This window comes from Rhipicephalus sanguineus, chromosome 5 (assembly GCF_013339695.2).
Source record: "Rhipicephalus sanguineus isolate Rsan-2018 chromosome 5, BIME_Rsan_1.4, whole genome shotgun sequence".
NCBI classification, from domain to species: domain Eukaryota; kingdom Metazoa; phylum Arthropoda; class Arachnida; order Ixodida; family Ixodidae; genus Rhipicephalus; species Rhipicephalus sanguineus.
Window position 1 is genome coordinate 113,083,525 of NC_051180.1, and position 27,224 is coordinate 113,110,748.

Consider the following 27,224-nt stretch of genomic DNA (forward strand, 5'->3'; position numbering starts at 1 on the left):
TAAGGCTCCCATGATCCACTACCTCAGGGTCTCAATAAAGTTAATTCCCTCCCCCTCTCTCTCTCGCTCCCCGTTTCTGCGGTTAACGTGTGTTATAAAGCGTGGTGGGAAAAAACTTGGAAGACACTTGAGCTTCGCTTTCAAGAGTATAACGTGATAGCGAAATCTGACCGTGTTCGTATCGCCTTCCCAATGGCTAGTCTGGCCTCTCTTCTCGGTGGACATCTAAACCGTGCCGCAAAAAAAGCCAGAGTGTGGGTGCCCTCTGCCTCCTATATCCATGCATGCGGCGCGACGAAACACAACGAGGCGATGTCGTTTAAAGCGCGCCTGTGGAGTTTAGCGCCCGTGGACCCTTTGCGCCATCTCGTGGGTAGTCAAGCCTCTGCCACGCTGAAGCACCTACGAAATGTGCGTACCACCAACGGTATACGGTGTATATAAACAGCTCGCCGGTAGTACGCTAGAGAATGTATTCGTGGTGGCCGAGTGGCTAAACACATCGCGCCCTGGAGCGACGGGTCGCAGGTTCGAATCCCTGGTCCCACTCACACCGAAGATTTTCTTAATGTTTCTTTATTTGCATCTACCTCGAATTTTCGCTCACGGACAACGCTATTTTTTCGCTCACTACCAAAGACGCCGACGCCGACACCGGAATTTCAGCGAAACGATCTCATTAACGCTATCGCGTTAAAAGATAATCAGGAACAACATTCCAGTTCAGTGACAGCGTCGAATTCTTAACGGCAAGAACATAAGCTTAACACTTCGCCATGTTCCCAGAAATTTTCTTGCGGACGTATTATCAGCATCGGTTAAAACTAGGGGTGTGCGAATATTCGAGTTTCGAATTCGAATCAAGTGATACCTAATCCAATAATTCGATTCGACTTTCAAATAGCTAGTTTTTGAAGTTTCGAATAATTCGACAGGACGAATATTTAAACGCGAAGAAGGTCAATGGTGCAACTTGGTTAGGGTAAAGTGGCTAAAAGTAACACTAACGTAGTTACGGTCGACCTTTCGTTAAACTTTGACTGATATCCTGGTTCAAAGGCGAGCGCATGTTTATTTTAAAGGAGATCATGTCATTTCAGCACGTACACACACGGGAAAACTGTCAAGCCCGTCGCAACTTCGCTTCCAAAGCAAAAGCACGGACTTCTTGCGTACTTAGGTCGCGTATGCCGCAAACGCCGTAAAAGGTCCCGACTTTGGCCCGCCAAACCATCGGTGAATGGCTTCACATGCGAAAATTTGTTCACGCTACGTCGCTGTCGCACAACACTACTCGTTCAGAAACTCCTATCGTTCCGGTGCGCAGTTAAAACGCTGCTGTGAATGGACGCCCGAAGATTTTTGGGCCCGGAGCTCTCATGACGATGAAGCACATTACCGTTGTTCTTTCTTTAAATTTTCAAAAATATCTTTGGTATTCGATATTCGATGTTTTCGGCCACTATTCGGCCCTATTCGATTCGAATTCGATTTGAGATGAAATTTCACTATTCGCACAACCCTAGTTAAAACGATAAATAGCGACATAGTATACAGCTTCTCTAATAGAACTCAAGTAATGTGCGTTGGGGGGCTAGTTGGTAGGACGTTGAAATTGAAATACAACAGCGCTGGTGACGGAACACAAGTAGAAGTTGACAGAAGAATTCAGTTTCAATTCTTTCATAGAAATTATTATTCTTCACTAGCGTTCTGTCGATTGATGCGCTGTTTTTAGTCACGCGGCTATACGTCCAAATATAATTAGGTAATTAGCATAATAAATCACAAGTGTTACAACAGAGGGCAAGTTTAAGTACAAACTTCAGTACTTTGTGTCCTTGCTTATTACGCGCTATTAAATGGTTTATGTGGGTTTCGTGGCCTTGTATTTGCTTTAAGATTTGATTTAATCCTTTCTCTCTAACCTTGATTCAATGGAAATGCGGCAGCCGCAAACATATTCTAAAGTTGGCGGTCGGAAAGTTATCATACATTCGCATCTCTGTATACTGGAATGTACAGAGACGCGAAACAAGGAAAAGCACTTTGGCAATGCATTCCCCATACGCGACGAGTGACCTAGGCGCGCTATTACGGCAATTGCACATAGTGAGCGAACAATCAGGGCAAGTATTATTTGCGTCGCTGCCAAGTGAGCCAGAGGCCTGCAAGATGGCGGGGTTTTCGCCAGAATGCAAGACAACGTTATCAGTAGCGCTCATTACAGCCCCAAAGTTCGAAATCGGAATTTTTAGCTCCCCTGAGAAGTTTTGAATCTCTGCACACACGGAGACCGAATAAGACTATAAGACGGCGCGTATGAAATACATGATGAATATAAAACGATGCAGGCGCTCCGGCGACAACATACCCTCTTCGTCACCCTTCGAATGTGTGTGTGTGTGAGCTCGGGCTTCCGCGCGTGCCACAGATTAAAGGTACATGTACATTCCCATCGAACCTTTCTTGCAAAAATACCAACTGCTTCATTTCGCTTGGTCTTTTGCCGAGAATGCTGTGTCGCGCATACTTGAAAATGAAGTAGAGGATGTATCATTTCAAAGAATAACATAGGCAAGACTAGTGAAGGTCTTCGTGTATATATATATATATATATATATATATATATATATATATATATATATATATATATATATATATATATATATATATATATATATATATATATATATAATGTGCGCGCGCGTGCGTGCCTGTGTGTGTGTGTGTGTGTGTGTTTGTGTGTGTGTGCACAACCTTAATTGGAATGCATAGGCTGCCATTACTCTTGTTTGCCGTAACGTTGCCGTAGCCTTATTTGAACTTTGTGTTTATAAACAGCAATGTGTCTGTATTGTCAAATAGAATTTTGTTCGCGCGCACTTTTCGTATTCCAAAGCACGGTGGAGTGTACTTGAAAAAATGTGCACACAGTAAACAACCACTTTCGAAGCTCAGCTCAGTACTCGCCGTAAACTTCCTCGAATAGTTTAAGACAGGCTCTTAAGAGGTGTCCACACCTAATTACGCTTTGGCTGTAGTGCGTGTTGCGAGTAGGAGTGATCACTTTTTGTTTGTTTTTTCGTGGCTGGTTACATGGTTGTGGCTGCGTCAAAAAAACAATACATTTTTCCAAATGTGGTCTCTGTTCTGCTTATCCTTCAGAAGACCTTGATTTCTCAGTGTAATTAGCGCAAATTGGAAAATTTGAAGAGCCCCATATAGCGTTTCTTGTTGCATTCCATTTCTCTATTCTTAAACTAATATTTCCATATAGCTACTCGCGTATTTCCTGTAGCCCGAATACCATCATCAGCCACATTACGATAGGAAGCGAAAGTAAAAAGATAGAAAGAAAGCAATATCGCAGTAGCAAACGAAAACTTATTCCCACAGGAATTGCGTAAGGCATTATGAAAGTCGTCAGCGGCAGATATTACACGATCCGAGAGCGACCTAATTAGGGCCTTCCCACCCAGGGACATTCAAGCAACAAGTTCTCCTAGACGTCCGATGTCACGCCGAAAGGTGCGACGAGCAAGTCGCGCTTGGTGGCGGCAGCTCTTGTAGTGTGTCGCGTCAGGACTCGGCATTGTCGCCGCTGCCACTGGCAGAACCTTTTCTCTCGTCCTCACTGACGACGACTCGCTTGAGCAAACGTGGAACAAGCCTTTTGCACAGAGGGAGAACCCCGGCACCCCAACCTCCTTCCCCTCGGTGGTTATTATAGGGAGCGACAGTAGCTTGTTCGAGGCAGCGGCTGTTGTCTCAGCCGAAGAATGGATGTTCAGGACGGGCAGGCGACCTTTAGCGTATCTTTTATTTCGCTCGACTAATTTAGCACGGCGCCCCCATCCCCCTCGTTTGCCACGGCGTTTTGTTTTGGTCCAGACCAGTCTGTACAATGACGACTTTTCGTTACCGCGGACAAAGCGGACTTCCAGGGTTTAACCTACTGACTTCGCGTACGAACTTGAAAGTACGAGATTTACCGACAATGGCCGGCTTACTTGCTTTCTATTGTTAGAGATAGTAAGCGGCTGCGTTTGATGAAAAAAATGTTTGCCGCGACCTGGAAAGTAGAGGGTTACTGGGGCACACCTGCTAGTGACATCCTGCGCGCACATTTTAATGGCAACTGAGTAACAGTAGCGTGACATAGCACGCGCGGTGCTGGTCGGTCCTCCAAAGAGTTTCTTTGCGAATTAGCTGTGAAAGTGCCCAAAGTGCTTGTCTTTCCCAATATTTTACTTTCACAAAATTTCAGGAATTAAAACAAACAATCAACGTGACTATGTGCAGATGCCCTCCCCCCCACTCCCCAACCCTTCTTGGGGCAAACCTTTACGTGTAGCACTACGTTTACAATAAGCTCGATGTGCGGTCAAAAGGAACGGTAAATTCTAACGACTGCATCCAGTACGCACTGGATTAAAGTTGTTGACTAAAAGGTTTCGAGTTCATTATTACCGATGTCTGTAGCGGTTTGCAGCCCGCCGCCCTCCATTACTGCACTCTAATTAGCTTTGATTTACCTCAATTCTACGAATGAATTTGTGGCTAAACTAGGCGACGCTTGCTTGCGCAGATTCGGTGTTTCGCAACAAACGTACACGTCGGGTTTTACGCGAGAGTTCTATTGAACGATCCGAGCTTACCTGGTTAAAAGGGGCCCGTAAAGCAAGTAAAAAGATCCCGTTCATCGGACGCCAATAATGAAAAAAAAAAGAAAACGTCACTACATAAATTGCAACACGCCTTAAAACGTAATTAGTTCAGAAGTTAAAGACAAAGGCAAAAGGAAACGTCGTTTATTAGTCAAATAGACGTCATTTCTCGTGCAAATGATGACTGGCTCTGCGAGTAATCTAGCACCAAAAAGGATCAATTTCGTACATGCCGCGGGTGTTATTTTATTTGTTAAACGATGGATGAAGAATCAATGTTATGTCCTCTTGTGATTTCTTGAAGTCCAGCAGAAAAAAAATTGGCCGCGTATCTGTGTGCTTCGCTGCAAATGTCGTGTAAAGACGATAGAAGAGGCGCTGTGTGAGATATGGACGCCATCTGGCAATACGTCGGGAAACATGAGTGCTGTGTTGCGTGCTGGTAGTCCCGGCGCAGCAGCAGGCGAAGACCGGCGGTGACCAACGCGACCGGCGGGGACGCCAGCCAGCCCGAAAACGCGGTTTGGCGCGAAGCGCTGAAGCAGAGAAACGTCCGCACTCAACGAGTACTCTCCACACACTCTTTTATTTACACGTCGCCTGGGTAAAACAGGAACGCCAGAGCGGCGCCCACAACCGGCAGCCTGAAGGCCGCCCACAACGCTGCTTTTTCATTTTTTAAATATTTTTTTTCACCTTCTTGGCCTTCTCAAAACTAAAGTTTTTCAACACCAACCCATGGCATTCGTACAGTGCAACAGAACCGAAACCGAAACACAACAACGAGCTTAAGCGAAGGGCACGGAGGAAGGCAAATTTCAGCGCAGTCGCATTTTCAGCTTTGTTGAAACAGCGCTCACTAGACGACGACGAAGTAAAAGAAGGCACAGGACAGGCAGCGCCTGTCCTGTGCCTTCTTTCACTTCGTCGTCGTCTAGTGAGCGCTGTTTCAACAAAGATGAACGCATACCAACGCTTCCATTCTTATGCATTTTCAGCGCAGCTTAAGAAACTAGGGTCCTTAAAATTACGTATGTATGCATTTTCTATTAAAGGAACACGCCACCTAATACTTACCTAGTGATGTTGCACCTCAGATATGCATGATATTTACTTTTTGATCGACAGCGTTCACAAGTATGAACAGCCGAACCAGTTCAAGACGGCTGGCCCTTGGGCAAGTGGTTCAACTTTGGCCGAGTGGCTGAATCGAGGGACGTGCCGACAAACAGAAAGACAGAAAGACAGACCAAAATTTCTGCGTTTAAGTTCCCCAAGAAAGACTATCGTCTTTAAAAAAGGAGAGAAATGGCCAGGCCTGCGCCGGACACGCGGCACGTCACAGAGAAAGCTGGAAGAGCGGCTTTTCTAGAGCTTGTTGTAAACTATCTTGGGACAACTAACACCAGTACACTTGGAAGGTACCCACTACGCCACAAATCATTGATTTGCGTAAAGTAAGGAAGCACCCACTATGCCATTAATCATAATTTTTGTGAAGTAGGGAAGCATCCACTCTATACCATTATTCGTCATTCTGCAGAGATGCGTGGTAAGCGCTACACATATGTAAGGCATTATGTGCGCTATGTGCTGAGGCTGATCACGACGAAGAATTATGACTGAGCCTTTGGAATGGGTTGGACGCATTCAACGACCCACTCGTTGCGCAATTCGAATTGTGTGACGCCTGGTTGTTATTTTACTCTGGTACCACGTTACATTACATATGTGAACGCGATTCCTTCCCCGACATGACGCCTGAACATCACTGAATGACGTCACTGAATATGCAAACTTGAAGAAATGCACGATGAGCTAAGAGAAAACAGGGAGTAGCTATAATGGTGTCACTGAATGAATTCCAATTTATTTTCTTATTTTACTGCCTCATTTTCTCCATCCAAATTTATTTCTGTGAAATCAATTGTTTACATATATTTCATAGTCAGATTTTTTACAACCTATTACTTTATCTCCTGCATACTTTTCATCCAATAGTCCGACTGCTTGCTCTTTTAGCATTTACGTTTATTAGGGCGAGTGCCTTAGATGCCGCATCAAACGTGAAAATTGACCGTCCTCGTCGGCATCAACACGAGTGATGCAAAAAAAAAAAAAAAAGAATTCATCGTCACGTGATGACTTCACCATATGACGTCAACATGGCGTCACAGATCGCGAAAATATGCGGTGTCATCACGACGTCACCATGATGTCGCATAACGTTTCGTCACATTATTACGTCATCACATGACTTCGTCACTTGGTCAAAGGTGGGCCTATTACAGAGGCAGTGCAAAAACCATGTGAGGGGCAGAAAGCTTGCAATGCCTCCGATCCTGGAGGCAGCGCGAAATCGCGTTAGTGCAGAGAGCTTTTAAAGGGGGGGGGGGGGGGGGGGGGGAGGGAGGATCAGTGCGTCAACTGAAGAAAAAAAAGAGGACGGCTTTCGCCTTCGAGTCGCCTTAGGCGAATGCATAAGGGACCCTGTGAGTTTTTCGATATTTTAAGCTAACTTAAGGTTTCAGTCCGTATTAGTATATTCTGATCATATGCCTCCGGCCCACCTCCCTTGTGGGTACGTGCCATAAAGAATTATCATCATCACCACGACCATGATCGTCTTCATCTCGCCTCAACGGGCCCTCGGTTATGCTAGTCTACTTTTTCACCTCGGCCGTCTTCGCTGGACGGCCTTTAGCTCAAAATGCTCCTTATTCCGAACTTCGGCCTCTTCCTGCAACGCTACATTCAGGCTTCGCTAGCTTTCACCATAAATATGAAGAAACATTAGTACATCAGTACCACAGGCAAAATGCGAAATGACTAAAAGCAGATCACTAATTTAATGTGATGGCGTGCCGCCAATATTTTATTTCATATATTATGTCTGCGGGAATGCAAATTAGGACAGTTAAAAATGCCACGAGAAATATCATCGACTCCGTTAGTCCTTGCACGCTCTTTTATTGGGTCAATCAACAGGACGAGTTATTTTTCCGTCCTGCAGCGAGCATTCAAGCCCGAGAGAAAAGGTCTCTCAAAGATCTGATTCTCGAGGTCAAACTGGAGTACAATTATTTTGTTACTAAGCCATCGTTAGCAACAACTGACCACGGGCAAGACGAGCTGTACTTGTCTTACTACTTACTAATACAGACCCTTTCACGTGGCGATTCCGAAGTTCGTTGCGTACAGGCAAAAAAAAAATAAATTAGTAGGCCTACTTCATAGGTCACCTCAGTTTACTCACTCTCTAATAAAGCGAGCGTTTAATTGTGTTTGATTGTCTCATTATTTAACATCTTAACTTATTACCGCTTCTTTTCGTCGTACTCCTCGTTGCTTTTGTTTCTTTGCCTTAATTATTTTTCATCGTATATAGTTTTTTCATATTGCCAGGTTCCTCGCCTAACCCTCAAAGTGAATATGTCCCATACACAGTTAAGCGCCGTTGTATTTTCTATATGACCATCTTCACACCTTCATCTTTATCATGATCATCATCGTCATCACCCAAAAGCTTCAGCCTCGTCATCGAACATCGGCAGCGTTCTCCGCAGGCGAAGCTAGGGTCCGTCGGCCATGAGCAAGAGCTTCTTTGGACTGCCAGGCGCCCTGCGCTCTGACGCCGCCCGTTACCCATCCGAGCCCATGGACCGGACCGGGAGTCGAAGTGCTGTAAGTTCAAGGCACCCACCGCTTTCGAAGTGGTCCTACTAATTGTGAAGCGCACAGACTACGCGCTAAGCAGCAACCACATGAAACGCATTTCTCACTCCGTTTTGGGGGCGTATATGCGTCTGTAGTTCTCGCAGCGGAATTAGAAAGTGCATTTTAATGTGGTGTATTAAGCGCCAACACTACGAGACCGTTACGAGGCACACAGTAGTCGTCAAGTCCGGATTAGTATTGGTCTTTAAAAGAGAGGTGAATTGGGCTACTTGGTCGCTGTTCATGTTCGTTGTGGCGCTGTGTACTTATAGAGGAATGAGAACGCGACAGACACAGAAGGATGACGGATGGCACGTAAACCCACAACTTTTTTATTTGTATCTGGTCATGTACCACCTAGAGAATAACAATAAGATATGCGGAGAGAAGGTGAATAACCGCAAACCACCAAGAAAAAAAAACGAAGGACAGTTGGTGCTTCGTGGGCCAGTTACACATTATACAGATTGGTATGCATTGGCTTCTAAGAATTTGGTTTCAGCTGGAGATAGCTGTATTGAGAACATGCAGATACATTAATCTCTTTCTGCTTTAATCGAAAGAGCTTATTTAATTTCCCTGATACCTTTGTTGCCACTGCTTCCGATTATCGCTTGCTGCTTTGCAAAAGAGGAGAAGCCGCCGTGTATGCTAAAGGCTAAACAAGATGTTTGCCACGAGTTAGGGATATAGGATGCACTTCGGCAAACAACACATCGGGCAGACAGGACGCTCCATCAACGAACGTCTCCGCGAACACCGATAGAGATGGCAACAATTGCAGGGAGCAGATCATCTTGCTGCGCATTGCAAACGATCCTCATGCGCACCGATACTCCGTGACACCTAGTTGCTTGCTCGCTGTTCTAATGCCATGGCTCCAAAAATATAGTTAATGCACATGCAGCAATGATTTAGTTTACTGAAAATGCAGCTAATGTATCAGCGAGCTTCGACTTTTTGGTTTCAGACGCAAATAACTCCGACCATTAAAAAATGCTGTAAGGAAAAAGGAGATCAAACTATCAGACTCAGCGAAGCAGCGAGATATCTTCTACGTTGTTCCTGTCATATTGTGAGCTGCAGAGTTCGAACACTACATTCGGAAATTTCGAAGGTACATTCACTTAAGCGCAACGAATCAATTTTCCGCTTATTTATGGTGAGAATGCCGTATTTCTAGCGGTTTGTTTTGTGTCTGGAGCCGAGCTCCCTTTGGGGCTCTGGCTGTTTCGGCAATAGGGCTAATTACGATCATCATAGCGTTCGTTTACGTTTATGCAACGTGCTTATGTTGTAAGCGAGTCATACAGCGCCTTCAGAGCATGAACTAGATTGCCTTGGAGTATTGACTCAATAGAGCTGATTAGTCGACACCGCTTTTGCAATCGCGTTCCATTCCATGCCGTACGCAAGCGCAATGTATCTGAAAAAAATTTAGATCGAAATTAATATAATACACAATGACAATCGTTTCTTACTAAATACCTGCGCAAACATCGCACACCAGAACTTGAAATATTATACCTCATAGTACCCCCACCGCGGTGGTCTAGTGATTATTGTGCTCGACTGCTGATCTGACGGTCGCGGGATCGAACCCCGGCCTCGGCTGCCGCATTTCGATGGCGGCGAAATGCTAGAGGCCTGTGCACTTAAATTTAGGTGCGCGTTAAAGAACACCAGTTGGTCAAAATTTCCGGAGCCCTGCAGTACGGCGTCTCTCAAAATCATATCGCGATTATGGGACGTAAAACCCCGACAATTATCCATTATACATCGTAGTATCAATATTTAAACGATTCCTGACTCGACTTTTTCATGACAAACAGCAGGTACAGTATGGTACAGCTTAAGAAAGCTGGAGATGCCCATATGACTGAAGCTCGGCTGTCAACTGCCTCCGCGACTGAAGATATGCTCCCGCTCATGTTCTCGGCCACGTTCTCGTCGGCAGCATCACCGGCCATCCGGCTCATGACGGCAGTATAGAGTGCGTGCTTATTGGCGCAGGCTTGTGCGCATCCTCCTTTGAGGTAGAAATGCTGCCGTTTTCTAAAGTACTGCCCGACTGTTTCGCCTGTGGTTCAACCTATTGCGCTTCGAAAACTGTTAGCTCAAAAGAAACCTACTAGACCTGCATTAACTTAAACGATTCCCATAGTCACTAACACACAACATTCAGTACCATGATGTCGGACTCGATAGCTGTCGAACTTGCTAGCCCTTGTCCAGAAGCTGTGGGGCTTTAACTGTTCGAAACACCAACGCATGCCGTACATGCCAATTCGTGCCACGTGTATTTTACGCTGATTTCGCACATAATCTTCGTCGAGTGTCATTAAAACACTGAAATTAAGTTCAATTCCTACGTGCAGGCAGTGTTGCTATAAGTATTACACTTTATGATCATATTGTTTCGGCCATAGTTGTCAGAGCTGAACACCAGCTTTTATACACTCTTAAAGGTTTCACTTAAAGTGCTAGATATAGCCAGGAAAACGGATATTTTTCGTCTAGTTTTCTTAATATAGTCAGAATTTAACCGGGACCTGATTAAGAGTGTACCTTCAGCCAATGAATAGGTTAGGGAAATAAAACCTTTGGCTTGTAGCTGGCGGTCTCTCTCAGTCTACAACATCTTTTTCGACGGCTCTGTTTATGTGATTGCAGTAACTCAGGTAAATATTCTAACTACCATCTAGAAACCGAGGTATATCTATCACAAAATTGAATTCTCTCAACAGTGACGGCCGCACAGGTTGCGGCATGGGATGCAAGAACGTATTGTGCATTACGTGCATATTAACGGCATATAGTCCTCTAATGACGCAGCTTGAAGCACACCCGCCCTTCTATATAGTATACCAAGCAACTAAAGCCGTCTTATGCTTGAAAAAAGACCTTATAATATGCTACAGTTAAAATTTTGCGGCATTACTGGTTTTGAGAGCCTCCTCTCATTTCAATTTGGTAGATGCATTGAAAGCTTGCAGTATACAAAATATGTCAATCGAAGCAATTGTGTATGCAGTTCAATGCCTTAATCTGATTTCTTCGGTAGACTCACATCACCAGTAGTGATTTCGCGTTTGGTGTGTACCATGCATGTCCGCAAGAAAAGCGCGTCAAACAATGTTAGTCTATTGAACCGTACACTTGTATACACGAAAATATTCAGATGGAATGAACATGAGATATTACTGCTAGAACTGGTAGAATCATAACACTTTGCTCAGCAAATTCATGCAGTACACTTCTATCTTTCGTTTCGTTCCAATTTCCAGAGCTCCTCCGATTCGATTCAGCACAGCGACAGCGAAGGAGAGTCTCTCGTCCTAACCCTTCCTTTCGTGAGCTGGACCTGTTGCCTCACCGTGCTGTTCGTTTCCATCATGGTCGCCATCTTCATGTTGGGCATAGCACTGACGCTAACCGCCCCTGGTACACCCGCTCCTATGCGCGTCCGGAGGGCTGGCACTGACAACCTGACGTGCGCCAAGAAGCACTGCAACTGGCTGACGCGTACGCTGAACGAATTCTCTCCAGACAGCGCACCTTGCGACGACTTCTACCGTCACGTCTGCAGGACGCGTGACGGCCGCTGGCTCAGTCGCACCAGTCACATGGACTTCGATGTCAACAGCGCCGTCTCGAGACTGTTCCAAAAACCGTTGTCTCCGAAGATGCGAGGGACGGCGGCGCAAAAGGCCGCCAGTCTCTACTCGGCTTGCACCAACATAATACGTCATGACGGGTCGGAAATAGGCGACCTGCGCAAGTTCATGCGCAACATGGGGTTGGATCTCTTCGCTATGGGCGACAAGTCGAAGAAAGACGCGGTCGACATCATGTGCGCTCTATTCTTCCGATACGGCATCAACACGCTGCTGTCCTTCGTGATGCACGACCTGATCGTCGTCAACGGAAAGAAGCTCGTCAGCGTCGGCTTCAGCCGCACCTTCGACACCTGGATCGTGAAGCGCGAGAAACTGATAGCGACGAGCAAGATCACTCACTTTTACGTGCACTACGTGAACGCCTACCACAACACCAGTCGCAACGAAACCTGGGACGTGCTGTCGAGGGTGTCGGATGCGGACAACGTGGCCTGCTCCCTCCTAGTGTCCTTTCTTCGCAAGAGAGACGTACCTCCCGTGCGCCTGAAAGTTCGCCGCTTGTCTCGCTACACGCAGTCGACGGTGTCCAGCCAGGAGTGGGTCGACGCCTTCACCGTACAGAGCCAATCCGCGTACGCCGATGACGACGTCGTGTACGCGAAGCCGGCGGCGCTCAGGTTCTTCGACGCCTTGCTCTCGAGACTGGACCACGAGGGCATCAAGTACGAGATGGCCTGGTGCCTGCTCAGGGACTACGGCTCGTACGCCGACAGACGGCTGGTCAACAGTGTCGCCAGACACAACCAGACGTGCCTGGAAAGAGTGGCGGTCGTCATGGGACCCGCTCTGTACGGCGCTTACATATTCAAGCACGTAACCGCGAAGTCCGTCCGAACAGCCACTGACATGGCGCTCAAGATCCGCAGGCAGGCCGAACTGGACATTGCGAGGGCGACGTGGCTGGACGCGAAGACGAAACACCAGGCGCTGAAGAAGATACAGAACATCACGTTCCACATCGGCTTCCCCAAAGGAATGCGTGCTACGGCAGACCTCGACAGCTACTACCTGAATTATCCGTTCGCACCGAAGCATTTCCTGCTAAGCTGGCTGCGGGCGTCCAGACTTACGCGGGCGAAGCGGCTCGGAGACCGAAGCATGCTGTTGCCGCACCGCGAATTCCCGACGGCCGCCTACGTCGGACGGGCGAACGCCGTTTTCATATCGGCCGACCTTCTGAGACCGCCCGTGTTTCTGCCAGCGGGACCAGAGTCCTTCAACTACGGCGGCTTGGGACAAATCATCGCCCACGAAATTTTTCACGCTTTTCTGATCTCGACGAAAGGATTTAAAAAGAAGCGGGACACTTATGGCGAAAACGGCACAATGCGGGACAAGATGCGGTGCCTGAAGCGCTCCCACGACGAGGCGCTCGAAGGCGCGACGCTCCCGCCGAGCCGCTATTCGGACGCGGAGAACGTCGCCGATCTTGCGGGCGCAGCTTTGGCGTTCAGGACGTATGCCACCCTGAGCGGCCGCAACGGTACTGAGGCGCACGATTCCTCGGAAGAACAACGCCAGATGTTCTTCGTCGGCCTGTGCCTCAAGCACTGCGAGCACGAAGAAAGCGACGCCTCGCTGTTCGCGCCGTCGCCCCTTCGGTGCATCGTGCAGCTGAAGAACATGCACGAATTTTCGAGCGCGTTCCGCTGCCACGACGGTGACGCTATGAACGCCGCCTCCAAGTGCTCTGTTTTATGATTCGGGCTTCGAAACAGATGCCCTGTGTTCCTTGTTTCTTCTTTTTTTTACGCTCAGTACATGTCATCATCTTACTTAACTTTAAAAATAACGTTCAAATTATGCCGACCAACATGTAGAAGCGCGTTCTTTCTACGGCAACCAAGAGCCTCTGAGACAAGACGTATGGCCACCAGCAACAGCTACGATGCCGGTGACTATATGCTATGTCAAAGTAGCCACTTTATCGGTTTTCTTTAACATTCGTTCTCAGATGTCTAGCGTATGTTTAATCTGCATATTCAATAGAAACCTTTGACAGACGGCACCTACTTGCCCGCGATGTTTATGGCGAACATTCTGAATTGTAGGGCTAATACATGAATCGAGTAGCGTCTGAACGTGAACTATTCGCGTGGTTCAAATTATCGGCACCGCTTGTTTTTCGGGAAAACCGCATATTGCCTCTGTATATGCACGACATCACGAAATGTTATGCATTCCGCTTAAAATATTTGTCAAAGTTGAAAATATTAACGTAGCTTTTGATACAGTTGCGCGATTTTCATGTTTTTATACTAGCAAACTCATAGGCAGACTTGTTCTACGCCCTCGTAATTGAATTGTGTATACATAATGAGCAGTTTTAAATAAAACAACAGCGGTTTTCTTCAAGCCATACATTTCCCAAATTCCGCGCTTGACCGGCAAAAGATTGCTTTCGTATGAGTGTAGGCCTTATGCAAACGTGCTACCTTCGTGCAACCGGAAGCGATTGTTTAAATGCATACTACAGAACCGTGAACGCCGTTGATGCAATAGAAGGGCCCGACCGAAATACAAACGCAAGCGAAAGCTTCGAGTTGCTAGGGCTGGCAATAGCAGATTGTCCATTGTTAAATCGTGCTTCTCGAAAGATAACGACGGAGAAGGGCCCCCTCGCGTGATTGGCCTCGTGGGCGGTTCCTCATTGCCGCTTCGTTGAATAATCACGCCATCGCATTCACGATTCGGGCTTAGCTGGAGCTTGAAGGGAGAAGCACCAATATTAGAATAGTCTCTCTTCCTGCTTCTGAAACGGTGCAAACATATTGAGCTCGCCCTTACACACCGTCTTGATTTTGTTGTTGTCGCCGCGTAATTCGGTGATAGTTGATAAAGTAAGGTGGCGTCAGCACCTTATAATTTCAACGCCCTTGAAGTCCTCTGGGCAACATAGAAAGAGGCGTCTTCAATTCTTCACGGCACTGGGAAACAACCATTACGTTAGCGCGGTTAAGATCACGAAGCCTTTCAGCTCTAAGAGCCACCGTGCATGACCGCCACTTTTCAGAAAGGAAAACGCTTTTGACTCCTCCTAGAAAGCAGGAAATTTTCCGCTTGCATTATCGACTGCTTGCTGCGCCTGATGAATACATGGTTGATGCAATACCTTTAAAATATTGAGGAGCTATTCCACTCGGCGAAGGTGAATGACCAGCGAAGCTGTTTAGCACATAACACAGAGGGGGCACAGAATTTCGAACCTTAGCCGATCACGCACCCTCCAACTAAATGCGAAATGTGCTCTCTAGAAAGTCCCTTTGAAATTAGCGTATGCTTTTTCTTTAAATTTTCTATTTGAGCAGCGTGCGTCTTTTTGCCTCGACATGCGTCGTCTTGTCTGGCTCACCGCATACGCTGTGTGTTCCCTTCTTCATCGTTAGTGGACCAGTGGTGAGTAGTGGGGTTTGCCCATTTTATACGGCACATACGTTTTTGCCCGTGGATGACGTCATCTTTAGTGAGCCAGTGGGGGCCACAATTTCTGTGACACATGCTTGCGCTAGGTGTTTTTGCATACACACAGACACAGCCTATAACCTTCGGTGTGAAAGTCGAAGACGTGTGCTGACTCAAGACGTAACAATTCAGACAACATTAATGGATGAAGCCTCGCAATAACGAGGAATTATAGTAACGCTCTGTATTGGAAATCGTCTTGAATCCACGTGCTGAATTCAGCCTGCCGAACGCTGCGGATGCGAGACCGTCTGACTTCATGATGAGGCGTGTGCCTGGGCAAGCACACAGCATGTGGTACACATCGGTATTCTGGGTTAGGGCCGTGCAACTGGAACTCGTGGTAAGGGCCGCGCATTTAGTGACTGTATTAAGTTTTTCGGCAGGCCGTTAACACACGCAGACAGAGGTGTTATGTAGAGAGCAAACAGAGGGTTACTGATATTGTAATTGTACATTAAATAGATTGTAGCTTTGCTCATCGTTTCTTATGTCAGACGGATAACTTGTGGTCTATGACAGTTATGATGAATCTTGATTGATGGGTAGCGTACGACATTGGACTAGTTGGTACGTATTTAAGTACTAAAGGCTTAAGGCGCGAGGGTAAACTATCGAAGAAAAAAAAGAGGACAGAAACAGTGTCATTTCTACCCTCTTTTTTTTCTTCCTTGAAGGCCGTGGGAGTGAATCTTAGCCGCGGCGGCCACTCTTCCTTAGAGTCGAAATGCCAGAGGCCCGTGTACTTAGATGTAGGTGCACGTTAAATAACACCAGGTGGGCGAAATTTCCGGATCCTTCCACTACAGCCTCTCTCATAATCAAATCGTGATTTTGGGACTTAAACCGCAAAAATTACTATTATATTTTCTTCCTTAACTTAACGTTGCGCCTTGCACCTTTATTTATGAAGTGATGAGATTAAGCACGAGATGGAATCAGCTGGCGCAGAACAGGGTTAATTAGAGATAACTGATAAAAAGCCTTTATTCTGCAGTGGAGATAATGATGATGATAACAAATCCGCCGTGTAGAGCGTGAGCACACACAATCCTTCTTCTCTGTGGTGTGAATAGTATGACGATAACATATGATTAATTAACCTCAATAATGTCGCCCCTGGTACCCGCTTCGACCTCTTATCCCCGCACTTGTAGCAGCGTGGCCCAGCTCTAACATCAGTACACTGATATATCGATATATAGGAAGTATCAAACAACAGCAGCGGATCAGCGTTACTCCGCTCCACCCATACAGTTCGTGTGTGAGACGGAAAGTGGCCGATTTGAGAATACAAGAATAATAAATAAATAAATAAATAAATAAATAAATAAATAAATAAATAAATAAATAAATAAATTTTCATTACTTAACGTAACACTAGTGAAAGGGTGCTCTTTTTGTGTTCAGATTAACCATTTCGTGCTGCGACGTTTGTTTTTTTTCTGCCGTCTTTTATTACGCCCTCATGTTCTTCTTTTCCTAACTTTCCTGTTGTCCTTCAGGTGCACCGCAAGAAACCTATCCAGGTATGTATACAGGATTAAAAAGATACTCCGACTTAACACAACAAAATATAACAAAAAACTACACAGACGTTTCGTCACCTATGCGGGTGGCATCTTCAGTATTAAATGGCACCGGCATGCCACCCGCATAGGTGGCGAAACGTCTGTGTAGTTTTTTGTTATATTTTGTTGTGTTAAGACGGAGTATCTTTTTAATCGTGAACTCTCCCGGCTTTTGGAACATTTTTGTATGTATACAGCCCAACAGGGACACCTCGCCAGTGCCTGCCACACCTCTATCGTGCGAGTCGGGGTTCACGGATGCCTCCTAGCTCGACATGCTTGACCTTTTCGTCTCTATGATCCTTTTTTATCAGTAGACCTTCCTCCGCACCTGTAACTACGTCGCGTTTGTGTAACGCCGAGTGCACACAGCGACAGCCCGGAATAGCAGCAACTGGTATAAGGTCATATTGCAAGCGGTCATTTTGCTTCTATCAAGTAACGACTGCAGAGTGCCAGAACCACTTCGTCAGCCGCTTGGGGAGCAGGCTGACAGCGCTGTAACATATCGTCGTGTATTTTCACCATTTACTCTCTATGCCAACGAAAGATACCACTGAAAATGCCAGCACCTCGCTTCAATCTCTCGGACGCACTTACAGCACCGTTTTTCATTAAGTAGAAGTGCCGCGTAACCAAAAAAGTAAAAAGTCCAAGGAGCCGTTTATCGTACGCATGGCGTTACCTTTCGTGCACCCATGGGACACTGACACTATAGTCGAGGCAAAGCACCGGTGTTACAAAAGCATTAGGGCGAGCATTGGGACACCTTCAGATGTATACTGATGAAATTGCGTTCTTCGCTTTCCGGGATAGTGTGTACATGACCTTTCGGTAAGGGAGCGCAGCCGACAAGGCATAAATAAGCGTTGAAATCATGAAATCTTTGATTTTCAAGATCATGTAGCCAAATTGTTCTCGGACGTTCTCTAATCTACCAGCTATCAAACTTAGTGTGGAACGCAGAAACGTTAAATGAGCCCCCGTTTCAGGGTGATCACATTGAAAACAACATGATCAAACTTTACGCTGTCGTGTGCCACGGTGAGTCGAATGACCCGTCAGGCCTTTTCCCGCGATGGGTGGCTTAGCCTTGATTTTGTATCCCCCAACTCAGTTTCTCTTCTCCATCTAGCTTCACAGTGCAACAGTGTCGCGACAGCCCAGCTTGGCGGTTTTGCCTATATGCAACGACAGCGTTAAAGAGCTCGTTTCGCCGATATTCCGGTGTCGGTACTGGTGTCGGCGTCGGTGTCAGCGTCGTTGGTTGTGAGCGAAAAATGATCTTCTCCGTGATCGTAAAATCGAGAAAGATGCAAGTAAAAAAAATTGGCCGCGTATCTGCGTGCTTCGCTGCAAATGTCGTGTAAAGACGATAGAAGAGGCGCTGTGTGAGATATGGACGCCATCTGGCAATACGTCGGGAAACATGAGTGCTGTGTTGCGTGCTGGTAGTCCCGGCGCAGCAGCAGGCGAAGACCTTTGCAGAGAAACGTCCGCACTCAACGAGTACTCTCCACACACTCTTTTATTTACACGTCGCCTGGGTAAAACAGGAACGCCAGAGCGGCGCCCACAACCGGCAGCCTGAAGGCCGCCCACAACGCTGCTTTTTCATTTTTTAAATATTTTTTTCACCTTCTTGGCCTTCTCAAAACTAAAGTTTTTCAACACCAACCCATGGCATTCGTACAGTGCAATACAGAACCGAAACCGAAACACAACAATGAGCTCGTGCGAAGGGCACGGAGGAAGGCAAATTTCAGCGCAGTCGCATTTTCATCTTTGTTGAAACAGCGCTCACTAGACGACGAGGAAGTAAAAGAAGGCGCAGGACAGGCAGCGCCTGTCCTGTGCCTTCTTTTACTTCGTCGTCGTCTAGTGAGCGCTGTTTCAACAAAGATCAACGCATACCGACACGCTCAAGCTTCCATTCTTATGCATTTTCAGCGCAGCTTAAGAAACTAGGGTCCTTAAAATTACGTATGTATGCATTTTCTATTAAAGGAACACGCCACCTAATACTTACCTAGTGATGTTGCACCTCAGATATGCATGATATTTACTTTTTGATCGACAACGTTCACAAGTATGAACAGCCGTACCAGTTCAAGACGGCTGGCCCTTGGGCAAGTGGTTCAACTTTGGCCGAGTGGCTGAATCGAGGGACGTGCCGACAAACAGAAAGACAGACAGAAAGACAGACAGACCAAAATTTCTGCGTTTAAGTTCCCCAAGAAAGACTATCGTCTTTAATAAACAATAAAAATCTTAGGTTCGAATGGGAATCGAAACTAGGTCGTCTGTGCGGCAAGCAGGTGTTCCACCACAGAGCGACGCTGTTGCTTGAAACTGCTTCGGAAGAATGTAGTGGAAGGAGTCTCCGTAACGCATGTAATACTGCGTGGCAGAAGCGTAGAATCGCACCAGACGTCAAAACATGTGAATTGCGCAACGAGTGGGTGTTTTAAAGGTCCACCAATTACAAAGCGCTTACATATATTTATTCATCAGCAGCAGCAGCAACATCATCAAGAAAGTGAGCAGCTGCGTAGGTTCGCGTGTTGCCTTACGGACGCCTAGTGGGCGCTTCGCTGATTCGCAAAAGGAAGAATTATGGCGTAGTGGGCGCTTAACAACTGTACTTGTAGTAGGCATTCTAGGATAGTTTGAAGCAGCCAATGTTACGCGCACAGTCGTTCGTTTCGTTGCGGCACGGTTGAGGCATGCACCGAGAACCCAAACGAGGCTAGCATTTGAAAAAGCGATGCGTACGGGGTCCGACTACGCTGTCGCGTTCTACTCTTCAAGGCGAAGCTCAAGCGTCCTCCAAGTTTTTTTAAAGTAAAAGCCTCAGATGCCTCATCAAACCCTAAAAGTGACCGTCGGCGTCAACACGATTGATGCAAAAAATCATCATCATGCAATGACATCACTCCCATGGCGTCACGGATTGCCAAAATCTGTGACGTCACTACAACATCACCATGACGTCACATTAAGTGACGTCACATGATGACGTCATCAAATGACAACGCAATTTGGTCCAAGGTGGGCCGACCCCGGAGGCAGCGCAAAACCAGCGCGGCAAGTGATGTTGGACACCTTGGAGCAGTGCGCAACTCGGCGTGCGACACTGGAGAAAAGTGAGAACTCAGTAAAAACAGAAACAGCCAATCAGTTTCCCTCAAAAGCAGGTTACTGATCATTTTTTTTATTTGTATACACATGGACACGCATATTGGAAGCGTTACACATAACTGTCTCTCATGTTCATGTTCCGTACATCTCATCATCAGCCGCACAGCGTCATTTTCGTCATCGTAGCTCGAGCTCGGCTATAATAAAGCTGTTGCTTACCATATACACAGCGGTTGTTTACTATTCACATCATGCTAATATGCATAATACTATTACGGGTTTGTTTGAGTATATACAGGATGTAATTACAGAGTACAGTTGTAAAAAGAGTCCAGATGGCGACCAACACACTCGCGCGCCAGTCAGATTCTCCGGCTCTTCGCCTTCTTTCACTTCATCTCTCCATAACTATATCATCAACGTCATGGTTTTCTGAATGCTCGGTCAGTGCAACACACTTTTTTTCCTTCTTAGTTGTGAGTTTTGCATAATTACAGCGAAAGCGTTCTTTCATTATCATTTTCGTTCATAACGTTTAGAATGAAAATGGTGACAACAGTAAGGCGTCTAACCTCTTACTATTGCCACGTATTTAACCAACGAACGAGTTCGCGAAAACAGCTTGGCCCGCACTCAACAAGGCAGTCTATTGAATAATACTTTAATTCTTCGAGTACGGCACAAACAACACAAAGGGACGTGTGGACAATTTAACACCGGCAGTTGTGTAGCCTGGCGCAAGGAGCACAGACAGGACGTAAACACTTCCTCTGCAAGGGCAGCGGAAGTTGAGTTACTATTGTTACTTTCGTTCCTGTTTTTGCAATCTCTGGTCCGCTGTGACTATAGGAAGAGCGCGCCGTTAAGGCTGAATTTATTGCAACCCACCTGAGCTTCCGGCTTCAGTATTTTTCACTGTTGACACGAACAAGATATACAGACTTTTTCTTTTTTAAAGCCCTCCATGGTGTTAACGTCCGTTCTACCCTGTAATCACAGGGAGCGAAATGCGATGCAACAGGGCGCGTGTGCCGACAGCATGGAGGCCCGGAAACGAGCGCTGTTCGTACAGGTGGCGGCCGACATAATGGCCCGAACATCGTGCAGCAACACCTCTGTGGACCGTTACACAGCCTGCAAAAGGCTGGCGCACACCCTGCGGGTCGTATCACTCAACAGGTTATTTATAAAGCGGTATCATCGTAGTTTCACCAAATAACAACTACACCACCGCCTCCAACCTTCTTTCCCTTTCAGATGCGGCTAATAAGCGGTTACGTGGTCCAGAGCATCTCATCCACTCGCGAGCAAGTTGCTCTCCCCCACTCTCTCTCTCTCTGTCTCTCGCCGCTGTTTTTTTAAACTGCCTGTTGGCACGCAATGCATGCACGGGGCAGGTGGCGCAGGCAAGGCGACGGTGGTTCGGCGGTCACGGTAGCAAATAAAGACGACGACGACCATTACAAGCTCGGGCGTCGCGTGCCCTCGCGAGGCGCGATCTAGACCGGGTGTCGCGAGAGAAGAAACACAAGTGCCGAGGCCACCGCGACCGTTCGTACACACCGCGGTGATCGGTGTTCCTCACGCCTCGGGGCGGGTCTTGCACGGTACCATCACCGGAGGCCCTCCAATTACCCGCTCCTTCAACTGCAGCGACCAGGTCCTCGCCGCAACTGTTGCTGCTGCTTCTACTATACCGCTACACGCCGTCTCCGTTTCTTCCCAGCTTCTGGGAGTAGTGGACTTGGTTTCGGCGTCGCGACGACCTCGATATAGCCGGCGGCTTTCGCCTCCCCGCGTGATGTCGTCGCACCTTCGGGAGCGTCGAGGCGTCGGGAGGCCGTCGTGAAAGCGGTGTCCCTGGCTGCGACGAAAACAGAAAACCGAGAAAGAGAGAAAGGCCGCAAATGGACGATGTAAGTTGCCCCGCCGTTGGCGATTCGGCATGGTATCGATGGCTAACGTTATGAACTACAGGCATAAACTATATCGATGGGCTCCATTGCGCGCGTTTTCAGGCGCGTATTATATTCCATCACAATTCTGGCTGGATGGCTACCGTTACGAATGACTCGAACGTCAACGGATAGGCGGGCATGTTGGTTCGGGTTCGCAGCCGTGCACGGGTGGCGCAACAAAACATTCACGAAAGATAGGGGTAAACGGACATTACCTGTCTTACTACTTGTTTATTTCGACTACAGTTTGAAGCGCTGCCTAAGCATCGTTATTAACTTGCATGTGCAGTCCCGAATACCTCATTCGAGCCCCGATTGGCAGCTTTCGCAGCGCCTATTAGCGCAAGGTGGTGATAAGCTGATACGATTAAGGCGGGCGTGCAGCACGTCGACATGTTACTGGTCTGCTACTACGGCAACCGGGACGCTCTAAGTGCAAGCCAAGAGACACGAGATATACTCTGTAAATAAGCTGAATCTGTATGTACGCCATTAATTTAGAGCCCTGTAAGCTCACGCGCATAGCAAAGCGGATACATAATGTCAAATTACTATATCAATATACTCCCAACGTAGGAATGCCTCCGCCTTGATGGCTTCAAAGAGTCGTGCAGAGCGTATGCTAATATTACCTGCACTACCACTGACTCCATAGGAGCGCACAGGGTGCTCTTCCATAAGTGGGGGAGCGGGTGGTGCTAAGTGGGTGAAGTTTCTCCGCAATCCTGTCTAGCAATCCTGTCTCATGCAGATAACTTTGATCCCACGGTATAAAGCTTAAAGTGTGTTGAAACTAATTACGTGCAATACATCGTCTTGGTAGCCACTTATTGATTCATTTCTAATGCATTATTTGTATAAACGTATAACAAACGGAGATCATTATGGAAAATTGGCTGCGCAAACAAACGGGACACAGAAGGAGCGGGACACAAACAAGCGCTTGTTTGTGTCCCTTTTTGTGTCTCGTTTGCCTATCAACTCTTCTGCAATAAACGCAATGCCTAACTCATAATACGGCGACACAATAGGCCTGATGTATTGAGTGCACTGTTTTTAAAGCATATAGCAAACCGCAGTGTGTTGCATAGTGGGTGCTGTATGTGGTAGACGACAGTGAATGAAATATACTATTCGTTATTTCACGCAGAGCACAGAGAGCCAAACCCGTAGACTCCTCCGGCGGCGAGTTGTTCGGCTGACGTTCGCCTGTAGTTTGGTGTTAGGCCTGATCGCGAGCGGAGTGGTGGCGGCCGTTCTCGCCTACAACGGCAGCCTGCCCGGGTACCACAAGTTCTCAATAAGAACATGCCACTCTTCCGACTGCCTCTACGTGGCCGAGATGATCAGGTCCGCGGTCAACGCATCGGTCGACCCGTGCCACGACTTTTACGAGTACGTCTGCGGCTCGTACGCTGAAGCGCATACGGTGGACCGGCTTATCGCGGTGTCTATACGTACTAACAGCATATTCAGAGCACTTCTGAGTGCCTCACTGGCGAATAGGACTGCACCGCCAGCTTCTTCGGCTGGCCGCAAGGCCAACGCCCTCTACAGATCCTGCCTCGATGTAGTTGCCAAGAAGCAGAATGACATGCCCGTGCTCACGAACTTCCTGGGCAGTCACGGTTTAGACTTAAGCTCGCTGGACACAAAGGAGAGCGCCCTGGAAGTCATATTCCAGCTCTATTTCCAGTACGGCATCACGGCCGTCTTCGCGTTCAACCTGGCCGAATTCATCACGAGAGATTTCAAGCGCGAACTCCTGTTCCGAATCGACAAGAACCTGTTGGTCTGGTACAAGTATCGCGCGGCGTTGATAAAGATGGAGTCCATCGGGTACTTCATGACCACCTTCTTGAGACAATACGGAGACAAAGTGAGGGCAATCGCGCAGGCTGTTTACGACGTGGAGAACAAGGCTCACGTAGCAATGGCGCAGGTATCCACCCGCTTCGCTACGAACGCCTCCGATTTCTATTCGGTGCAAATAAGCAACATCGGCACTTTCACGCCGAACACGGTGACCCGCGAGGAATGGACGCGCTTGATGCTCAAGTACGCCGGCACGTTGTACACCGCCGACGATCGGATTCTCGTCGAAAAGCGAGCTGTGACCTACCTGCAAGCGCTCTACGCAACCATCGGAGCAAGCGGGCTCAAGCTTCTAGTTGCCTGGACCGTGCTTCGCACCTATGCCGGTTACGTAGACGAGTCAGTGGCTTCTTTCCTCTACGGCGATTACGAACGCGAGTGCCAGACGCGAGTAGACAGGCTCATGCCCGTGGCTTTTCACGCCCAGCAGCTGTTCGCTGTGGCGCCTCCCGAGACCGCGCGAGCGGCTCACGAAATTGCGTCCAACGTCAGGGAAGGCGCCAAGACGATCTTCGCCGACTCCGTCTGGCTCGACAACACCGCCAGAGCGGTGGCTTTAAGCAAGCTGTCGGGCATCCTCTTTCACGTGGGCTACCCTGACGGCCAGGACTCGCAGGCTGCCCTAGACGCCTACTACGGCGACCTGGCATATCCATCGGATCGACCGTTCCTGAACGCGTGGCTGAACGCCTCGCGGCACTACCTTCGTAAGTTGGTCGACAAGAACACGGGCTTCCTGTTCGTCGTGAACGAGGTCAACGCCTTTTACAGCACAGGCGCCAATCAGGTCGTCGTGCCCGCGGCCTTACTGCAGCGTCCGATTTACTTTAGGGACGCGGTGGCCTCGTTCAACTACGGCAGCCTGGGCCACGTCATCGGCCACGAGATCATGCACGCGTACGACGTGCGGGGCATCAACATCGACGAGAAAGGGTTCGCGGTTTCATGGATGCTGCCTTCGTCGTTGGAACGCTACAAGGACAACGCCCGCTGCGTGCGGAAGGAGCATGAGAGCGTCCTCGCCTGGCGCTCGATGGTTCTCGTGGACAACCTCGACTCCGAGAACATCGCCGATTTCGCGGGAGCCCGCGCGGCGTACGAGGCGTTCCGCAGTCTCCCGGGAGAAGTGAGGTTCGCTCGGGTGCCGGGACCATTCTATCCGGAGCAGCTGTTCTTTATCGGCTACTGTCTCAAGTGGTGTGAGAGCCATTTCCACCCTAGAAGCAGGGAAGGCAGGTACTCTCCGGGCTTCGGGAGGTGTGTGGTGCCACTTCGCAACATGCGCGAGTTCGCGGACGCTTTCCACTGCGCTCGCAACACGCGCATGAACCCGGAGAGCAAGTGTTCCTTCTGGTGAACGCTCAAGCCCCTACAACCGTCCGCAGCGATGCATACGGTGATAAGAGCCGCAAACACGTGCCTGCCGTTTTGCCTTATGCAGCCGAACAGTGCTACAGTGGCTTCTGTCTAGTTACGCACGTTGTCCGGCTTGGTTTGCTCTGTTGCGAACTCTCTTCGTTTCGAATGCGCATTAATATATGTTTCGGCAGTGTGTGAAGTGTTGCACGCTTCTCGCCAAGCGCTTTCAATGCTCCCTCACCCCTCAATTACGCGCTCGGTGTTAACGCGCGCGTGCTTTGTAAAGAAGTCACGCGTACCGAGTTCCACGTCGTGACTCCCGGAAGTCACGCTTCATTCCTCAAATTTCTTTGTCGCTCAGTGTGCTCGTTGTGCTACGAACCTGCTACTAAGCCGCCTTCAATTCATTTGACAGATCGAATAATATGGCTAAATCCGTCACGCACTCCCTTTCGGCCGGTTCTTTCCAGCTCGCGTTTACTTGCGTCGGTAGTCATCGTCACTGCACTTTCTCTAATTGCTACCCCTCTATCTTGAGAGATCGCAGCATCGTGAGTATGGCTGTAGTCCTGTGTTCTAACACGAGACGAGGTTCCGCATTAGTACTCCGAGCGCGTTCTCGTAATTATCACCAAGCGACTTTGGGTGCACCAACTGTTGATAAGCTACACGCTGTTGAACTTCTAAAACACTTAGCTCCGCACGTATTAGCGCTATCGCCATATTGTTGTCTCGTTGAATGCTATATATGTTTCCAATGAAGACAAGTTGGTGGCGAATGTAGATGTCGGCGTGTTAATTGATTGCATGAAGGCCAGGGGCTTATGCTAATATTCCGAGCGCAAACACGCACATATCCGCGTGCGAGACATTACAACAGTGCCGTAATGAAGCACTCACTTTCGGCCCAGCAACAGTCGTATTGACACGCGCATGCTGCTACGAGGTTACAAGCAAACTGTTTTCGAGTAATCTTGCGTCGAAATTCATTAGCGTAGTGCGAAGCAAACTCTGCGACCCGTGTGGCGTCAGAAGCTTCAGACGCGCAGAAAGTTGGCTTCCCTGATTAAATGTCGCAGCTGTTAAGCCTTCAGGATAAATTCATGCAAATGTCGATGATTTAGTCCGGCGTGGCTAGCCTGCATTTGATAGATTGTACAGAGGTGAGCGCTGATTACGTGCTGCTATGCGGCCGGTTACGCACCCGTTTTCCGTATATAGGAAATTGCCGCGACAATTAAGGAATGCTCGTTTAAAAAAATTGCGGTGTCGGCATCGTTGGTTGTGAGCGAAAGGTAAGCTTTGTCCGTAAGCGAAAATTCGAGGTGGATGCAAATAAATAATAAAAAAAAACGAGTTCAAGTCGGAATCGAACCCACGCCTTCTGCGTGGCAAGTAGGTGTTCTACCACAGGGCCACGCCATTGCTCGGAATTGCTCCCGAAAACGCTCCTATAAGAATGTCATGGGAGAAGTCTCCTTAACGCATGTAATGTTGCGTGGCAGAAGCGTAGAATCTAGCCAGGAGTCAAGACATGTGAATTGCGCAACGAGTGAGTGGTTGAAAGGCCCGCCCTTTACTGTCGCTCAGACATGTTTAATCATCATCATCAGCAAAAGCGTCAACAAAGTGAGCAGCTGCGTAGATTGGCGTGTTCCCTTACGGACGCGCAGTGGGTAGTTCGCTGATTCGCAAAAGGAATAATTATGACGCAGTGGGCACATCGCAGCTGTACTTGCAGTAGGCATTCTAGGATAGTTTGAAATGGCTAATCTTACGCGTACAGACGTT

The 27,224-nt window shown here is 47.9% G+C and overlaps 2 protein-coding genes across 2 annotated transcripts; both read left to right on the forward strand.

Annotated features, from left to right (window-relative positions):
• Positions 1-8,258: 8,258 nt before the first annotated feature.
• On the forward strand, positions 8,259-13,872 carry LOC119394909 (endothelin-converting enzyme 1). The gene is made up of 2 exons (XM_037662211.2): positions 8,259-8,354; positions 11,675-13,872. The coding sequence occupies exons 1-2, from the start codon at positions 8,259-8,261 to the stop codon at positions 13,766-13,768; spliced, it is 2,190 nt and encodes a 729-aa protein (XP_037518139.1). The 3' UTR covers positions 13,769-13,872.
• Positions 13,873-13,955: 83 nt separating this feature from the next.
• Positions 13,956-25,482, forward strand: LOC119394910 (membrane metallo-endopeptidase-like 1). Its single transcript, XM_037662212.2, has 3 exons — positions 13,956-13,961; positions 17,035-17,058; positions 23,350-25,482. The coding sequence occupies exons 1-3, from the start codon at positions 13,956-13,958 to the stop codon at positions 25,429-25,431; spliced, it is 2,112 nt and encodes a 703-aa protein (XP_037518140.1). The 3' UTR covers positions 25,432-25,482.
• The last annotated feature ends 1,742 nt before the right edge of the window (positions 25,483-27,224 follow it).